The sequence below is a fragment of the Colius striatus genome, chromosome 14, assembly GCF_028858725.1.
Source record: "Colius striatus isolate bColStr4 chromosome 14, bColStr4.1.hap1, whole genome shotgun sequence".
NCBI lineage: Eukaryota > Metazoa > Chordata > Aves > Coliiformes > Coliidae > Colius > Colius striatus.
Window position 1 is genome coordinate 13176950 of NC_084772.1, and position 19367 is coordinate 13196316.

General features: G+C 42.5%; 1 protein-coding gene across 2 annotated transcripts in view; it reads right to left on the minus strand.

Annotated features, from left to right (window-relative positions):
* The window catches only part of WTIP (WT1 interacting protein), an 81754-nt gene that overhangs the window by 36115 nt on the left and 26272 nt on the right, over window positions 1–19367 (minus strand). For both annotated transcript variants that reach the window (XR_009819746.1, XM_062007710.1), the window contains exon 2: window positions 14734–14835. Coding sequence is in view for 1 of the 2 variants with exons in the window: in XM_062007710.1 (XP_061863694.1) it covers window positions 14734–14835 (102 nt within the window). In the remaining variant the exon portion in view is untranslated. The remainder of the gene's footprint in view (window positions 1–14733; window positions 14836–19367) is intronic.

Here is a 19367-nt window from a genome sequence, read left to right on the forward strand (position 1 = left end):
ATGTATTGTATGAAATATTCCCTTTTGTTTGTTTTAAATCTCTGCTGATCTCAAGCTTCTGTTGCATCCCAAAGAACAAAGCAGTCTCTACAGTCATCAGCACCAGACTAGAGAAGAGCTTTGTAAATCAAAGCCTGAAACTTCAGACTTCAAGTGCACCTGGAAATGAATGGGGTGCAGATCACAGGCACACCTGGTATTTTTACCTAGCAGCTTTTTGAGACTCTGCTCAGCTCCTCTTTTCACCACACAGTCATAGACACATATAAGTGGAATTGACAGTCCCTGACTCAAAAAGTTCACTGTGTATGAGATCCCTGCAGAAGACATGGTGGAGCCACTGAGTTCTGCACTGCCTGAAGTTCATGAGAAGCCTTCAAGAGAAGTGAACTGCTATAATACACAACAGAAGAGAATTTCTATGGAAGTAACTTCCAAAAGCAGCAGCCACTGTATTCCAGGAAGACTAAAGGATGGGGGAAACAAAAAGGCTGGAGGGGAACAAACTAGATGTTTGGTCCCTACTGCCATTTGGACACTTAGCATGGCAAGAACCCACCAGAGACTCCACCTGACCAACTGAACTAGCAAAAGTTAGGTAAATTAGTTGAACTGAAGGCACTGCAGACCCCTCACCATTGCTACTAGGTTCTTCCTTGCAAATCGTCATTCTCTTCTTCACTCAAGTTCAGCCTCAACTAAAAATCACAGCTTGGGTTGGCTCTGAAACAGACTATTAGAAACTTGATTCAGAGCTGGAATAGCCAAAGAGACGAATGTCCTCTCTGCATGGAGTAAGCTGCAGCATCACCTTCTCTCCTAATACTTTATATATAAAGCATGTTGAACAAGAGGAGTGGACACAGCCCAGTCCTGTGGCAACATGCAAGAGAGCCTCAAGGGAGATGAGCAATTTCCCTAAACCATCTTCTGCGTTGTCTCAGAAAAACAAGAATGGATTTGCACAGGAACAGTTTACTTTCTTCCTCCCAGAAGCACCGTCTGCGTCAGCACCTCCTTGTGAGCAGCATCAAAGGCACTGCTGCTGAACCTGAACACGCCAGCAACCCTTGATCTGAGTCACTTCCAGAAAGTGTTCTGCAGCCAACACCAACGGCACCCATGTGTTTGTGAAAGCAAGCTCACAGTGCTCCATTCTCATTCCCTTGAGATAAATCTTCACAATAAAGTGAGATTGTTGAGAACCACAGTGGCCTGAGACGGCATCTTGAAAAACAAGTTCTTTTTCCTTTATGTGCTAATGGAAGAACACATTGAGGAATGGGCCCTGGGACCAGAAGTGCTAAGGAAGCTTTGACAGGTTAGTATAGTGGGGAAAAAAACCATAAATCTAAGTAGTCTCAGGATGGCAAAGTATTAAAATGTTCTGCCAGCTTTGCAGCTCAAATCTTTGTGTTTAGGTTATTTAGCACTGAGTTTGAAAGGAATGCATAGAGAGACAACTCTTCTCTTGATCACACTAGTGAATAATTATACTGTTGTTAATGAGATTGATTCGGATTTATTCCGTGTAACTTGGAACAAAACGTGGCTAGGACCTTAGATACGTGTTTCTGACAATATTCCAATACACCTTGCTGCAAATAAAATACACCTGGAAATCATAGTTATATTGAATGACAGAAATTAACTAGGGCTTGCTCAGACAGTTCAAAATATAATCAGAAATCAGCCCTTCAAAATGGCCTGTCCTTGATGTTTTGTGGTGGACTGACCACAACTTCCTGCATCAGGTCACTTTAGAACTGAAACCACAAGCAGCTTTCAAGACAGAGAGCTGAATAGGTAGCACTCTAGATAGCACACTCGCTTCTTTTGGCACTCAGGTACAATAAGGATATTGTTTCGTTAATGCTTAGCTTTCCTTTCAAGAAGTATGTGAGATTTCAGCCAATTCTCCCCAACGATTAGTTCAGGATGAATGTACTTAACTCAGGATTCAGCTGGAAAGAGCCCAAGTAGATGCAATCAATTTTCCACTAAATCCACTTCCTTCCTCCCTTTACCCAGTATGAGACATCAACTCTCCACTACAGCCAGTGGTGACTAAGACAATGTAAACTTCTGCCTTCAGCCATACTCATAAACTTGGTTATTCCTTCTTCTGATTATCCCTAGTTTTCTGTTTTTGCATATCCTGCTCACCAGCCTGACATTTCAGCCAGGTGGAAGCTATACAGTGAATATAAAAAAAGCAGCTCTACAGCACACTACACATATCTAGTGCATTGGCTGCTGCAAACCCTGAAGCTACACATTCAAAAATGCACAGAATCAGCTGCAGAACTTCACTGAAAAAGGACAGCTTTCCCTTTTGCATGTTTTTAACTGGAAGACACACTAAAGTATCTTCATCACAATCATCATCAAAACACCAGAGCACCTCTGAGATATTAGCTGCTGGCTACTCAACTCGAACCAACTTCATGCAGCACTGCCTGAAAAAGAACAGGCACAATTTGCTAATAGCATTGAACTAGAGTAATAAAAAATTGCATCAGTTCAAAAACATGATCTTCAGCTCTCACCTAAATGCCTTAAGAATTAAAGTAGATGATTTCCATTCTCATTTCCCTAAGTGTATACATTCTCTTTTGTTAAATAACTTGTGAAAACAGCAAACCAAGTCCTGGTAGCTGTGTATTCTTTAGGCTTTCTTCCTCTAGAACAGCCATCTCTGAACTTTTTTGACTCTGTTTCTCTATCAGTATAAAATCCTTGAGCATTAACTTCCAATATGTGTATATTTATTTATTTGTAATTTCTGTGTATCTGCTACTGAAGTACTTTCTTCCCACACTCTAATAGATTGTCTTCAGCATTCTGAGGTGGATGCACCCCACTTTGGAGACTGTTGCTCTAGACACCACTGAACTGGTAATACTGATTTAGCAAACAGTTTCCATAGGTCTGAAATTACACTACTGTGGTTCCTAAGGTCAGTTACCCACTGACTCACTCAAGTTATTTGCATTATTTCCAGGAAAAAAATGTACAGGGAATGTAGTTGTAACAGTGTCAGTGTAGAGGAGCCAGACGGGTCGCTGAGTTCAGTCACTACACCCAATTTAATGTTAGGACATACCACACTTGTTTTTAAAACACATTGATAGACAACCGTTGAGATAGAGCAGTCAGCAATCAAAAGTGATTGCTGAATCCATGCCTGCTTTTAATATACTTAAAATCTGAGGCCTCCCACTCTACAGAGGTACAATTAAAGGAGTTGGCAGGTATTAGCAGCCTACTAAAATTAGTATTCTGCATGTGTGCTGGCACTGTGAGCCACCTGCACATAGAGCCAGCTGTGCCATCAGAAGCTAGTAGCTACTGCCGATTTTATTTCATCTTACAGGAGATATTTCAAAAGCTTCTCTCCTCTACTTCTTTTCCTATTTCTTGCCTAGCTCACTTCACTTCTATTACTACTATTACAAACATGGTGCAAGTTCACAGGACATGACAAAGAGTCAAGGCTTGATTATTTTTAGGCAAGAAAAATCAGCTTGGGGGCTGGGAGAGAGAAGGAGAAAGCAGCAAGGCCCAAGAAGTACCACGAGCAAGGAGCACTGCTGTACACAGGGTCTCTGCCCACAGAAGGCAGGCAGCTTGGCAAGCAGGAGCAGGGATGGTAGGGATGGGGCAGGCTGGCTGCCCACACCAGGGCTGGGCTGCAGGCCCAGGGCAGGGGCAGCAGGCGAGGGCCTGACAGGGAGAAGCACTAACAGCTGATACAGAGGTGAGGATGAGGTTACATGGGGCCCTGAAAAGGAAAGGAGTAGAGAGGGATTTTTGTATCTATAAAGGCAGCTTGTCAAGATAGAAAGGAAGGAGATGGTGCACAAAGCAGTGAGGTAACTCCTTGCTGAGGGCCCAATGCCTGTATCACTGCAGGGACAAATGTGCAGAGGAAGGGAGGGTATCTGTGGGACTTGAAACCTGGTTTTGCAAGCTTGCCCCTACCACCACAAGGCAGCAAGAACTCATAGGGAATTTGGGAATTACTTTGTAAGGTCCCAGTAACCTCACAAACAACTGGATTTACCATAGGGTTTAAACCCCATCTCAGAGGCCACGACTGTCAAGAGCCTCCCCTACACCTTCCTGTTCCAAAGCAGTCCTCCCAGATTGCGTAACACAATGCTAGTGCCTGCAAACTGCTCGGCAGAAAATGTTTTGAGAGTATAAGCAACACTTACTGCCTCCAGTTGGCTTCTCTAGTCACGTCACACACAGACTGGAACTTAAATGCAAACATACTGAGCTACATCTCTACCTGTCACTCCGTTTCATGGGACACAGCCCACAGACTGGAATGCTCTTTGCCATTTCAGCTTGCAGAGTGGTTGTTTCATGACCCAGGAATGGCAATGTTGAGAGTGAAATGCTAAAACACGAGCCCCTACTACTCCAAAATGATGGCACGCATAAGGTTATTCTGGCCCAGGACAAAATGTATAAAATGTTCATGAGAAGAGAAGGAAGAGGACCAAGTCTCCAGCAAACAATCAATGCAATTCCCTGAGGAGCTCCTCCTCATCCCTTGCATGCCCTGAGCCTGCTGGGATGTTTTGGCAGGCAGGGAACACAGGACTGCACCCAAAGTGATTACACTCCCACTTTCTCCACCACTTTAAGAAAATAATTCTCACCAATCTATTTGAATGTTGAGCCAGGAGAGCTCGTGAGCTCAAGACAAGGCATAGCACATCTGCTGTTAGGTACTAGCTTCAGCCAGATTGCTTTCCCCCTCTGCAGCCCAGCACTGATCTCCAGGCCTGCACCACCATGACAGGACATGGCATCATCTCTGTAGCTGCCACAGTTCGTGGCCTGCACTGGGTGCTCCAACTGCCATGGAGAGTCAATAACCCTACATGTGGAGGAATACCAAATATGGCCTGGATGTTGGCTATCAGAGGCACAGGGCTTTGCTTCAGGTTTGTTTTCAGAAAGTATTTACTGTATCTAATTCACAGTCAAGTGAGACTAAGTTTGCAACCTTGTTGTATCAGGTCAAGGCACGGCATGTACGCAGGACATTGTAGTACTTCATATGCAGGATTCCTGCTGGTGAAGTACTACAAATTTCTCAGTAAAACCATAAAATAATTCCTTATTAGTTCTGGCATGGTGTTCACAAGCAAAACTACACTGCAAAACTATCTGCTTTTTATACAAGTCCAGGGAAGAGGTTCACCTGTGCCAAACCCCACCACTAATGTCTGTGTGCTGAGAGCAGGCTCCTGCTGCCCAGCTAAGAGCTCATGCCGCCCTCCACCAAGTCAAGAATACTTTGACACTAACTGAAACTGTATTTGGCCATGAGTGATGATAACTCTGAAAAGTCCCAGCAGAAGTTCTGTTCAAAGGAAGACTTTCCAGGAAATAAGATATTTAATGGAAGTGGGGGGGGGGGGGGGGGGAAATGCTTTTTGGCTAAGATTAAATTTACTGAGTTTCCCCCTGTGCTGTGCTATGAGGCAGAGAGGCGGGGAAGAGGGGTTGGGGACAAGAGCTTTTCCCTACTTGGGCAAAAACCAAGCTAAAATTTCCTGAGTAGTCCACAAAGAAAACATCACTGCTGGTACACAGAATCATAGAATGGTAGGGGTTGGAAGAGACCTTCAGAGATCATCTAGTCCAACCCCCTGCAGAAGCAGGTTTACCTTGATCAGGTCGCATAGGAACATGTCCAGGCAGGTCTTGAAGACCTCCAAGGAAGGAGACTCCACAACCCCTCTGGGCAGCCTGTTCCACTGCTCCATCACTCTGTAAGTGACCTGTAGAAGTCAATTTACCAGACCCACACTGGTCATTCGATAACAGTAAGTTTGTAAGCAAGGAAAACATTCAGATCATGTCAAATACCAAGAGTCACCAACGCACTTTCCTTGGTGCCCAAGGACAGCTCACTGCAGCTATAATTGGCCAAATCCTCCCGAGTCCTGTCATTTAAATGAGAAAAAAAGTATGGTTGTTTATGTAGGCGTCTCGCCAAGCCTGTTTCTCTGATAAGCTTCTCTGGTGCATTTGTGTCTCACATCCGATTTAGAGTCCTCTGAATACTGGAGACAGCATTCCTTGGATACTTAAAATAAATTAAAAACACAACGTTGGGCTTGGACAGAGGAATGGGAACATTATTCACATGACCCAGGCACTAAGGTCTCTGGGGAGTGGTGCTGGGAAAGCAGTCTTTTTAAAATCTTACATTAGTTCATGTATTTAATGATATATAATCCTCAAAATGGTCCTCCATAAACTGTAAATATGCATTATTTGAGCAAGTAATTATTTTCAGTAGCATGCTGAAGCAGCTGTATGGCTTGGCTGCCAGCCATTGCAAGTGTTTCCTCCAGCAAACACATCTCTTTGTGATATCACAATAATTATTTAATAATTTACAAAACTTCTCACTTCTTCAGTATCTCAACTTCAAGATCTCCAAATAATTCCAGAATATTAATGTAATTACCAGAGCATCATCCATGTGAGGCAGGTGAGAATTATCTCTACATGGGTGAAGCCACACTAAGTGATCTGCCTAAGATCACATGGAAGCAAGTGGAGTAAAAGCCTGTCCTTTGACTCACAGGACCTATTTACTCCTTTGTGACCACTACCCTATAATTCCTCTCAGAAAAGAATTTTTTGCCTGCCTGTTGCCAATATCCTCTGCCAGAAGAAAGCCTGAAAGATAGAACGATCGAGTTTACTTCCACTATTTATTTTATTAACATGAAGACCAACTTTACTCAAAAAGTATTTGTTTTGTACGTGGCAAGATCCTTACGGGAAACTGCTTTTCTAGACACATAAGAAGAAGAAGTATTCTTAAGGTGAAGAGTGGCAGTGGGAACCTTTGATCTGCAAAATTCATTTGTAAGATAAACCCTGGCTGCTTTCTGGTGTGCAACATCAATGAGTGTTCAGGCCATCCAGACATTTCTCTCCAGAAATAAGCAGTAAACAAGAATTATTAGGGCTGAGTTAGTAACCTAGCCTGGATAGGAGGCATGCATGAGGCGCAAAGAAAGAGAGTTTAGGTAGCACAGTGAGGATGATCACAGAAGCAGGAGCAGATTTCCACCTCAAGCCTTGTACATTGCTGAGAGCTCCCATCCTCATCAGGCAAGGACGTGCAGGGCAGGAATGAAGAGTGGGTGCACAGCCTGGCGAGGGGGGAGAGGAGGAGAGGTCCTGCCACAGCACTGCTGAGTGTTAGCAGGGGGACGGACAGGACAGCAAGGAGTCCAAGAGCAGAGACAGCGGGAAAACACGTAAGAGGAGTAAGACCAGAAAACTATTCAGTTGTACACAGAAAGTTTGTAAAAGGAGCTTTGCTGGTGAGGAAGGACAGACTGAAGTTTCCACAGCTGAAAAACTGTATCATCTTTGCCTCCTTGGTAAGGGGATGATGAGCTGTCAGCAGTCTGGAGTCTTTAGACCCTGGGAACTTGAGGATCCAGGAAAAGCCCATGATATGCATAGCAAGTCAAAGTGGGAAATGACCAGGGCACAGCAAGATTTCAAACAGCACCAATGGCAAGGGGGCAAAGCTCACTATCTTCTGAGGAAAAAGGTACTGATATGCAGTTAAGATCCTTAGTAAAGAAATCCACTGTGCTCGCTGGAAATGAAGAACAAAAGATGCCCACACAGAAATAACCATACAGTCTAAATTCTTCAGTAGTAGAGCAGGCACATGTCAGTAAACATGGGCAGAAAGAAGGAAAAGTCAAAGGAGATGGAAAGTTGGCTTTCCATTCACATAAGATGCATCAGAGACAAAAACTGAAGTTCAATCCTTCCAATACACTTGAAAAACAGCCAGTTAATGGTGGCCCACAGACCACACTTTGGGTCTGTCCAGAGCAAGATCCACACTTCCAAAGGGTAGGACAAAGGAAAGATGGAGATTCGGTCAAATACAGGAGAGTCTCCAGGTGACACATTTATAGAGGGGAGGCTGAAAACACATGAGCATGGACAAGTTTGTGTGAGAGGAACAAATTTACTGACACAGGCACAGGAAAATAAATGATCAATTGGTCATGGAAGAACTGATTACCTGAGTGCCGAAGGGATGAAGGACAAACTGATTAACTGGCATATGTGGAGAAAGAGTTGATTTATTGCTGAAGAAGGGATGATGATCAATATTAGATTAGAAATTATTTCACAGAGCTATAGCATTCTGGGCTCTAGTTTTCAGATGAGTAAAGGATCAAAGACATCACTAAAGCACTTTGAAAATGTAAGGACAACACATAGCAGACACTTAGATCATTAAAATTACAGGAAGGCAACCTTTCATTCATTTTCTCAACTTTTTTCCCCCTTCCACCTGTTTTTCCCTTTGTTTTTAGGTAATTCTTAAAAATTACAGAACCTGGAAATAGGAAACAGAAACATCTGTTGATAATGTCAGTGACTTGCCTGTGCTCTGTTCTGGATTATCTGGATTTCTTCCCCTTTGAGAGATGAACTCAACAGCAGCCCAAGGGAATCTTTTCCTTTGGAGAAACCAAGATGTGTTCCAAGAATACATTTTAAATAGGCAGAGGGGAAAGCAAGAAAGAGGAGAAAAAAGAGCAGAAGAGAAAGATAAAAAAAACACACAAGAGATGTGGATTTCAGAATAAGACAATCAAGACCTGCAGATAATAGATGCTGATAAGGAAACAGGGATATTTTAGCAATTCTTGTTACACTAAACAATAGGTGGCATTCCAAACACACAGAGCTATGCAAGGAAGTGATTAGGTTCTCTGTGTTTTTACACAGAGAAATAAAAAACAGAGGCAAAAACCTTGTTAATTAGAGTATATTTTCTTGTACTTTGTGTTTTCCAATCGCTGAAAGGATCACAGGTGCCGTCAGTGATTGGTTCCACATTATGAATACAAAAATATTGTGAGAGGAATACATCTGTGGTCAGCCGATCAACACAGAGAGAAGTTTCCATCATTAGTTGCCAGGCAACCTCCCCCCCAATTAAAATAACCATCAAAAGCCATGCATTTCATGCTGGAATAATTAATAGCAGAATGCAATTACTACCTTTCAGGGAAACAAGGAGAAACAAACCACCAGGCAACTATTGATCACATGCCCTCTGATAATCAGAAACAGGGAATGGAAATGCTTTGTTTATCAGCCTCCAGATCCAATGCTAGCTGCTAAAGCAGTCCTCAGAGAAGAGTAATGCTCTGTATAAAAAGATACACCCCCAAACAAAAAGGTCTTTAAGCACAGACATCTTCAAGCAGCTGAGATTAATCCACAGAAGTAAGGCCCAGGACTGAGCTAATCAGATGAGCCACCTGTAAAAAAACAGGTTCTCTCCTAGAGTTGCACTACCTTAAGATAGTCACAGAACTATTGAAAACCTTTCATGGTAAAACATCTACTACCATCATCTGTAGAAAAGACACAGTCAGTGGACTAATCTATTTATCCAAAGTCAAGCTCACAGATCAGTACCTGCTGGACTTGAGCTAGCTGGGACAACAGAGAGCAATGCAGAGCAACTACTAAATACCTCCTAAAATATAACCCCCAACTAAATGTGTTCTAAATACAGGGTAGTTTCCTGTGTAAGCCCCATCCCAAACATTTCTGATGACCCTTCTCCCATCCTCCCCCACAGCCTAGAATATTATCAGGCTAACCATGGATCAAGATAAAGGAAACATTTTTTTCACCGGTCAGTACCCGAAGGTGCTTGGGTTCTTACACGGGCTGGTATCCAAGTTTGACTTTTAATTACCAGAAGACAAGATTACATTCCTTTGCTGAGACTCATTCACGGTTCAGTCTTGCATAAGGTGAACCCAAACCATCCCAAGCCAGCTGTCATCTCTACCATCCCACTGTCTCTTTTTAAAGCGAACACCGCCCTTTCCATGAATTTTGCATTAATGGGTTTGTCTGGGACTGCAGTTGCAGACATACTTGAAATAGCTTTTAACTATCTGTCTTGATAGGTGTGAAAACAGAAAGCACGGGGCTAAGCACAGGCTGTAACTTATCCCAAAGACACAGAATGACTCAGGCTAAATTCTGCACTCCTGCAGCAGCACTGCATGTTATCTCAGCTACACGTCTGCACAAACCGCAGTCTCAGCAGCACATACAAGTCCTTTGGTCCTTCTTTCGAACCAAACTCACAACTCTCTGAAGTGCTTGGCTTCGCCTGTGAGTCACACCTCAAAGCAAATGATTTGCCTTACGTGCAGTGCATCAGGACCAGTTATGGCTTGGAAACCACCAAACACTCAGGTGGCCATGAATTCAATCCAAACGTGGGGTCTGAGTCGGGGATGAGTAACAATCACAGTTATGCAAGTTGAGGGCACCCAGCTCTCACGCTCCAGGCCACGGGGGGGGGGGGGGGGGGGGGGGGGGGCAGGGGAAGGGAAGGGGGTTCGGGCAGGAATGTTCCCACATGCACAGCACTGAATCACCTGCCAGCTTGTCTTCCCCTGAGCACCAGGTACTAGCCAATGGCTCTGGCAGATTTACTAAAAATCCCAAAATTCCACTCAGCTTGACTGTACGTACAGCAGGGAAAAGTGTGCAAAAGCATTAGCCACTCAGCAGACTTTCACTGCACATCAATGTACCTCTTTCACAGCAGTACTCACTAGCTCCTCTCCCCTAGGTGTTCTGGCTGCATTTCCTTGGTGCTCAGAATAGCTGCATAAAGCAATAGCAGCCAGATGAACAGACACTGAACCTGCAATTGAGTCACCTAAAAGCCAGCCACAAGGCACTGAGAAGTTAAAAGTCACTGACATCCACACACATTTGTACCACATGATCACCAGCTCTAACATCAGTGGACACATGGTGTAAAGCTCGTAGATCTGACAGTGAATTTAATTTCACTCTGTGTGGAATATCACATTCACAGAGAACTTAATTTAAGGGTACAAGGCAAGTACTGGCAGAGCGCAATTTGGATGCAGTGACTTGTGCCAAACTTCTGTGGGGATAGGACAAATATGAATTGAAAATGAACCTTCCACTGGGAATTTGGGTATTTTAAAAACTCACCAACTGCTGATAAATATATGCTGAAGTGACATTAAGATGTTCTGTGCTTTACTACCACCAAGAGCAAACAAAAGTTCAACTCAGGGCAGCAAAGATGCAAAGGACCACTTCCAGTGTCACATGGAACTTCTCCCTCAAGCCAGGACATGAACAGCCTCTCATTAATAGACATCTACACACAGCAGCACTGAGTGGCTTCCACCAGAAAGGAACTTAACACAAGCAAAAAGGCAGATTGCATCCACAACCATGAATTAACTCTCCTTTCACATCATTTGGAGGACATGGGCTAATTCACAACTGTTCTAAAGCCAGTTATCACCTTCAGGTAACGATACCCACTGCCACAGTTGTTCCACTTGGGCCATTTAAAATGGCAGTGCTGTCAGCCCTCACTCTGATCCTGCTCTCAGAGGCTTGCAGCAATGAGCTCATGAAGTCTGGAAGAATGCTGGGTCAGAGGCAGCAGCAAAGCCAGTAATCAAGTGAACTGTGATACCTTTAAAATTAAACTGCTGTATGGCAACCCCCACGAGGGCTCCAGTCTGATCAATAGCGACCAGGTAAGAGCTGAGCTGCATACCTTTGGGATTATACGGTTTGCTTTAGGCTTCTGATTGATCTAGAGGTGATTTCCTGTACCTTAAAACCAGTGTCAAAAGTGCAAATTAAAGACAAATGGCATGCTCAAACATTTGCCTTCACGTAAGAAAGCAGAACATGTTCCTGGTTTTTACGGTGAAAAAGGTCTCAGCTTTTAGAGCACGGAGATTTCCAACCCTTAATTCTCTGCCTATTTTGTACATCCTCAGAGTAACAAATAACAAACTGATATTCCTCATTGTAAGGATTTATCTTACTGCAGTTTCTACAGTCATGGCCCCTGGATTGAAAGTTGTCATCCCAAAAAGATGCTGTGGATGGCATTATGACCTGCAAACTGAAGGCACCTGGTAAGTTATCTTCTGTTATGAGTATCAAATAGAGCCCATTAATTCCTGCAACTGATGAGCTGCACTTGGAGTACATAGGCAATCTTGTCTTATTGCAATTACTCTTCAAGAAATCCTGTCATGCTCTGAAATATTACCAAGAGGAATTTGATTATGAGCTTGTCAGACAGATATTTTTCAACCCTTGTCTTTCATAAGCAAAATCTGCAGCTAAACTCCTGCCAAAACTAAAACTTTACACTTAACAGAAGGGGCAGTGTACGTTGTTGCCTGAATTAATCTGTTACTTAACATTCAGCAAAATATGCTTTCATATGAGCAATACAACATATTTAAGCACATATCTAAGTGTTTTGCTGAATCAAGGCCTGAAAGAGGTTCTGCTGGTGTTAAGGCTGATGAAGATTTGACTCTACATTTAAAAACCATCTTAACAAGTGTCAGTTGTTTTCTCTACCAGACTGTGGTACACTGAACTACTTGATCACAGGGACACCAAACTCTTTTGGATTTTATATTACCTGAGGAGAACTACCTGACCTCTGGAAAAAGGAAGAAAAAACTCCCCACAACTACCTGAGTACCACAGTTTTTTTGCAGAAGGCAACAGAAGTTTACACAGAGACATAGCTTGATTTACTTATTTTCCCCAAGAACCATACAGGCTCAATTAAAGCAGGAAATCAAAGAGCTAATGCAACACCCCCGTTCCAGCTATGCTCATTTTGATACTATTTTGGAGCCCAATTGAGAGGAAAAGCTCTGCTTTTGACCCACAGTTACATGTAGCCAAACGTAAGCTTTGATCAAGTTGGGTTTTTTATGTGCACTCAGGCACTACTGCCACATGAGCAGCACACCCACCTTTCCAGTGCCTAACCTAGGCAAGTCTCCACACATTCCCCTTTAGATGGGATTGTACTGGAGGCTGCAGACAGAAGGAAATCCAAGTTCTTCCTGCTTGCAAAACATCCTGGTGGGTGATAGCTAGGCCCTCCAGCCCATGAGCAGTACTCTGAAGATAACCTGGAGCACTGTTTCCTTGTGTGTGACTCACAGAAAACTGTGAATCACCAAATTCCACCAGCACTGTGGGGTGGGGCAAAACTATGCTGTGAACAGACATGTCTCAAGTTGCCCTATGGTAGATGTACACTGGCCACACATACCTCACCAGCACAGTCCAAAAAGCTTGTTGTGCTTTTGAATAATTAAGTTGGGTTTGTATTTTGCTGTTAAATACATTCTTCGGCCCTTACACATTCTTCTGAGGAACACAGTGACCTGTGTACATACCCCTGTGGTAACAAACACCCATCCTGACTACTTAAGAAAACCATGTCTGCCCTAGAGAGGAAGCTGGAATTCACCCATGCAATTAGGTTAGGCTAACGTTGGCAATGGGTGAATAGATATTATCCAATATCACATTTTGTAATCCTCTGCTAAGCAGGATGCTGTTCACTTTGGGAGCCAACAAAATACCTACTCATTCACTGTCAGACTTGTGCAAGGTCAAGAGCAATCCCTGAAGGTTTGAGACAAGTTTATTCTAGAACCTGGTAATGCTCCAGAGTCATTTATAAAGGTCACTAAATTCTACATTCAAGTTGTAGGTTTCTTTAAATTAATATTTACCTGTACAAATTTCAGCAGAAAAGACAACATTTCTCCTTTCACAAGTGAACTTTACAATGGTCTTTTCATTATCAACTTCTTTGCTTCTATGCCAATAATCTTTTATACTCTTTCTCTAATCCTTAATTAATCCCTTTTATAAACAATCTACACACAACATATTCCTCAAGTAAATCTCTAGTTATATGTATGTATCACAACAAGATCTTCAACATCCAGACAAATATTTTTCATCTATTAGGAGATTAAAAAAAAGTGTGGGTATACCAAGAAAAATTACCTGACTCCTGAAAATCGAGCTCTCATACTTCCCTTCATCTGGGTGGCAATTTGTGAGCTCTCAGCAGTTACAGACAAAGCAGCAAGAAAGCTTCCAACTTGAGGCAAATACTTTTGAAAGTGCTGCTCTGAATTTTCCTGTTTTCCCTGGCAAAGCCATGATTTCCTCAAATCACATACAGAATGCACCACTTTCAGATTAAAAGAGAAACCTAAAGAGGTCCTGAGAACAGCAGGCAGTGATTTGTCTGCAAGTTTACTTCTACTAAAATAAAATACTGTAATAGCTTAAGGTGTTTCAAATGTGAAGTTTCTACTTGCTCTAATCCCACTCAAACATAAGGGTACAATTTCTGAACATTATTTATTTACACAAATGACATAGACACTTGATAGAGGTGCATTTACAAATCGAAAACACAGGAAAATATGGGTTTGGCGGTACAAATTTTATCGCTTTTCTGTATAAATGATAAATGCACATTACAGTTCCATGAACAGAAGTGATTTCAAGTATGTAGTGCTTACAACAGCCAGGTTGAAGCCGTTTTGTAAATGCAGTCCTGAAAACAACCAAATAGTACTTTTCTGGGCAGTTGCTTAAGAAAACACCATTGAGCACTTACAGATGGCAAATAAAAAACAACTTTTGAAGCTGGAGTCTTGCACGGGAATTTTGGCTGGGGAAGCTGGCAAGGTGAGGTCTCACCTCGTACACTAGTTGATAAATACATATTACAAAGAGAAGCCACTTAAGGCTATGGCAGATCTGACTTACCACAAGAGCAGCATGTGAAGCAGTTGGTATGATAGAGGTTACCCATTGCCTGGCAAGCTTGGCTCGCACCATATACACCTTTTCCACATTTTATACAAATACCTACAAAGCAGAAAAAGAACAAAAGTTAGAATCCTCCACAGCTCCTAAGTCTCCACAGGCTATTTATTCATAACACTCACGATGTGATACTCACATCAGGCCCTAAAATCAATGAGCTCATCACCTTGACTACATTGAAGTACTAAAGACAGAAACAGGTAGCTCAAGTGAAACAAACACATGGAAATTAACCTAAAATAAGGGGAGTGGGGGTGAGGTGTGGCAGCAGCAGGGCTATGAGGAAGCCCCTGCTGATGTTTCACTGCATGGAGACTGACGCTGGCTAAAGGCAGAAATCTAAGTAGGCAGGTGCAATGAGAAAGAAAGAAAAACTGCAAACATAACTTTGTTTGCCCAGGAAAAATGTCTAATGAGACATTCACAACTAGGTGCTCCACCACATCACATTCAATAATCACTAATAAACCAACAATTCCAAATTCCAAATCAAAAAGACCTCTCTTTGTTCCTCTTCCACAATGCAACACAGAAAGCATGCTCTGCACAGGAATGTGGGGAGGGAGTCAGTGGGGGTGGTTTTTTGCTTGTTTGTTTTTAAAAGCTGTTTACTCATAGTTACAATTTTATTCTGTGTATATATTTATACCCATCTATGCAAAACCTCTCTAAATTCAAACCAGTACAGGGAAATAATTCAAGAATTACATTGGGTTTGTATCCCTTTGAAGAGGAACCAAAATGCTGGAGAATCCTTGTGTCACATACTCAGCACTACAGATGTTAAGTTTTTCTGATGTGTCCATTGGTTTCTATTCGATTGTAGCAGGACATTACATCAACACAATGATTAAAAAATACTACAGGAGAAAAAAAAAGCTCAGATTTTTACCTCACACAAGTCTATAATGAAACTGCTGTGCTCCATGTGCTGTTTTGACTCACTACTTCTAGAAATGCAAGCACAAACTTAGCATTAATCATTAGCATCAACAAAATTGCTAATACTCTCAAGAGTCTGAGACCTTGAGAACTACAAAATGGGGCTTTAACCATCCAGAATTCTCTCCTGCTGTGCTGTGAACATTTTATAGACAAACACAGAAAAAAATACAAATGCAAGCTGTTTGGGAGGAAATTAACATATTATGAACTGGTAGAAACTTTAATAGCGGAAAAAAAAGCCCCAAAGTTAAGCTAACAAAACATTTGATGTCTCAGTTTCCATGGGTTTTGCTTTTATTCATTCCCAGTATATGAGACAGAACTGCTGTCTGTGTCTGGCACGTAGTTCTGTGGCAAAGCTGGCAGAAGAGCAATACTCAGTAATACAGCTGAGACTTCACCTGGGCTTTCCACAAGGAAGCAGCTGTAGACAACACAATGTCCATGAATATCTCTGCACTCTGCTCCCCAAGCTATTCAAGACCCATTTTAACAACTATTTCTGAAACCAAAGCGTTTCAGTTCAGTGCAGCATGAACAGAGCCACCTGTTATGGGCTGCATGGTGCAGTCAGTTTAAAGAGGATACTGTCATGTAAAAAAAAAAAGAAATTTAAAGACAAGAATCTTCCTATGCTACTAATTCAAACACTGAAATGGAAAAACATTTCATTAAATCATGGGTTTCTTAGTGTTTATGCCTTTGACTCTGTCATTTCAAACCATGAAGAGAGATGAGCTGTTCAGTCAATGAGCTCAACACTCTGGCACAATATTGCCATTTTGGATTATGTGTGAATTTGTCAAATTGAAGCAGCAATTTAAAACCCAATAAATCCATTAATACTACTTTGGGTTTTTTTTTTTTAATTCTTAAACCTGATGTCAGTGTTTCAGTGAAGCAGGAACTATAACTTTATCAGATATCAAGATCCCAAGCTAAACCTGTAACACAGTCTAAGTGCCAGCATCAGTTCATTGCAAATAAAGTGTTAAGGAAATACTGGTCCTTGCACTAGCTCAGTTCCAGTATAGGAAATGGGGATTTCAAAATATTTGTTGCCTTATCCAAGGCTGTTACATCTATTTAATTATTGGTAACCAAAGGTTATGAAAAATGTCTGCTGTTTGCCATCAGTTAACAGTTAACTGGTGATGAAAGATGGTTATTGATCACTGTAGACGGTGTGATCAGAAAAGGCGTCCCAGCCGCACCACAGCATCCACAAATCTGCTGTCTCATCACATACCACAAGCTCTGCAATAACCCTGGTCTCTCCTGGCCCTGGGGCAAGAGGAGTTGCACACACAGCAGAGAATGTGGGGCTCACACCAGAAATGAGCAGTCTGTGACTTGCCTCAGGTCTTGGTACAACATTTCAGTTCACTCTTGGCAGTGGAACCAGAAGATAGTCTTCTCGGAGCTCCCCAGTTACCGGCATCTTTACCCATCTTTTCATGCCAGCCTTGTAACCCAGGACAGGCCTGTCTATACACTGAGAGAACTAACTTTTACTATTTATGCTTTAGTATGACTCAAGGGAGCAGAAATCCAGAGTTTGTAATTCTCTAGCATTTCTGTCTATGAGCTCTCATGCACAAATCTACTGCAGCCAGGAATTGCTTTGATAAATGAAGTTATTGCCTCATTTCTTTGCCGTTGCTCCACTGGACCATCAGAAGCAAAAGAGATTTATTGTGGATGTTAAACTTACACCGGCCTCTCCAGCAAGTGATTTGTTATGAGCAGCTGTCAGTTTGTTAACTCATTTTCTCTAAGTAACTCCAGGAATTAATGACCACAGAGATGATTAGCATACTAAAAAAGCTCATGTATAATTCCAAAAGTGTATTTTGGAAAACATATATATGCAGCTGTGCTGTAAGTATAGTGTGAGCTCATAACTGCCTAGGAAAAGCACAGATTACATGGCTGTTTTCCACCAGTCACAGCCCAGACTGCACACTGCAAGCCTGTGAAAGACTTGACATAATAGCTACATCATGTTTTTTTTCCAGATTTAATTCCAAAGCTTGTTAAACTGCTTGTGAAGAATGTTCTGTTACAGAGCAAGCAAGTCTCATTTCTAACACTTCACTTGACATAACTTAGATCACATCCTTTAACTTATTCTAAGATACCTTGCACCTCCCAACACCTCTATTCTAAGCAGACAATTGTTCCTATCAATTGCTGTAGTTCCACTCAGGTCATCAGCTCTCCTATAGACATCTCTTTAGCTAGAAAAAGATATTATATTGCATATACCCGAAGTCTGCATGAAGGCTGGCTGAGTGGGAGCACAGCCTTCCTTTGCTGCAGTGATGTTCACATCCTTGTATGATGTTTAGCCAAAACTGAGAGCAGAGACTGAACACACATAACTCTGTGGACAGTGTCAAAAGACCACTAACAAAAATGACACTAGAAAGAGATCACAAGGCTCCATGCTGGAGTTAGCTGCAGCACATCACCAGCACTCCCTACACCTTGAACCACTCCAATGCATGGAGCTTGACCAGATCAGTCAGAAGAACATCTCTCAAATGCAACTTCCAGCACTATACAGCAACACAGCTGTCATACGCATGATGGTCTCTGGGTAACTCATCCATTAGCAAAATCAGCGCCAGGAGAAAATAAGACAGGTATTTTCTGATGTAGTCAATTGTTTTGCTCCAGACTCTAGAGACCAACTGGAATGCATTGTAACAAACAAAGGTATCAGCAACAACCTAGCAAAGATATGAAAACTGTATGACCTTTGTCCAGCCTGCCATAACATACTTGTAAGAGTTCCCTGTAGTAACCAATGCATTAAAAGAAAACCAGTTTGGGATCTGTACTTGAAATACTGGGATGCTCTTCTGACTATGCCAGTACAGGCTGCTACTTCATACAGACTGCACCAAGTACCCAGAATTGGGAAAAAGGCAGCAGGCAAAGGTTAAGTGGAGCAGCAGATATATAAGCACTTTTTGGCCAAGCTTTGTGCTTAGACACATGTGGAACTCAGCCTGTACCTAAAGCCATCCTCACTTTACCTGAAGTCAAGAATTTAGCACAAATGCAAGAAAAATGGCACCGTATGGCCCCTCAACTTCAGTATGCAGCAGCTGTGTGAGTCAGAGGGAGAATCTGGCTATCGTACTCCCTTAACTCAGGGATGAGCTGCAGCTTTACTGTCTTACAGCCACACCGTATCTCCAGGATAACTGCTACATACTGCCTACAGTAGGAAACAACCAAGCCCTGTCATCAAGAGTTATGGGAAAGCTAAAATTAACAACTAACACATGGCACATATGACTCCCTCCCTGCCTCTGCAGCTCTGTTCGTGTTGCAGTGCTGGGAAAAGGGTGTGTGAACATCACTCCAGGCTACTGCAGAATCCTCTTTTCTTCTCTCAGACAGGGAAAGACTATCTCAACCTAAGTCCTCAATAAGCTTTTCCACACATGTGGCCTAGCCAAGAGACAGGGAAATGAAAACCTACAGCCAGGAGGCAGGAAGAACAAAGGAGGAGGGAAGCCTTCACTCAGCTGACAGACTCCACTTGCAGCAAGAGGGGCTGGCTGCAGAAGCAGGAGGCGGCAGACGGCCACACCAGGCACGTGCAGGTGTCCCAC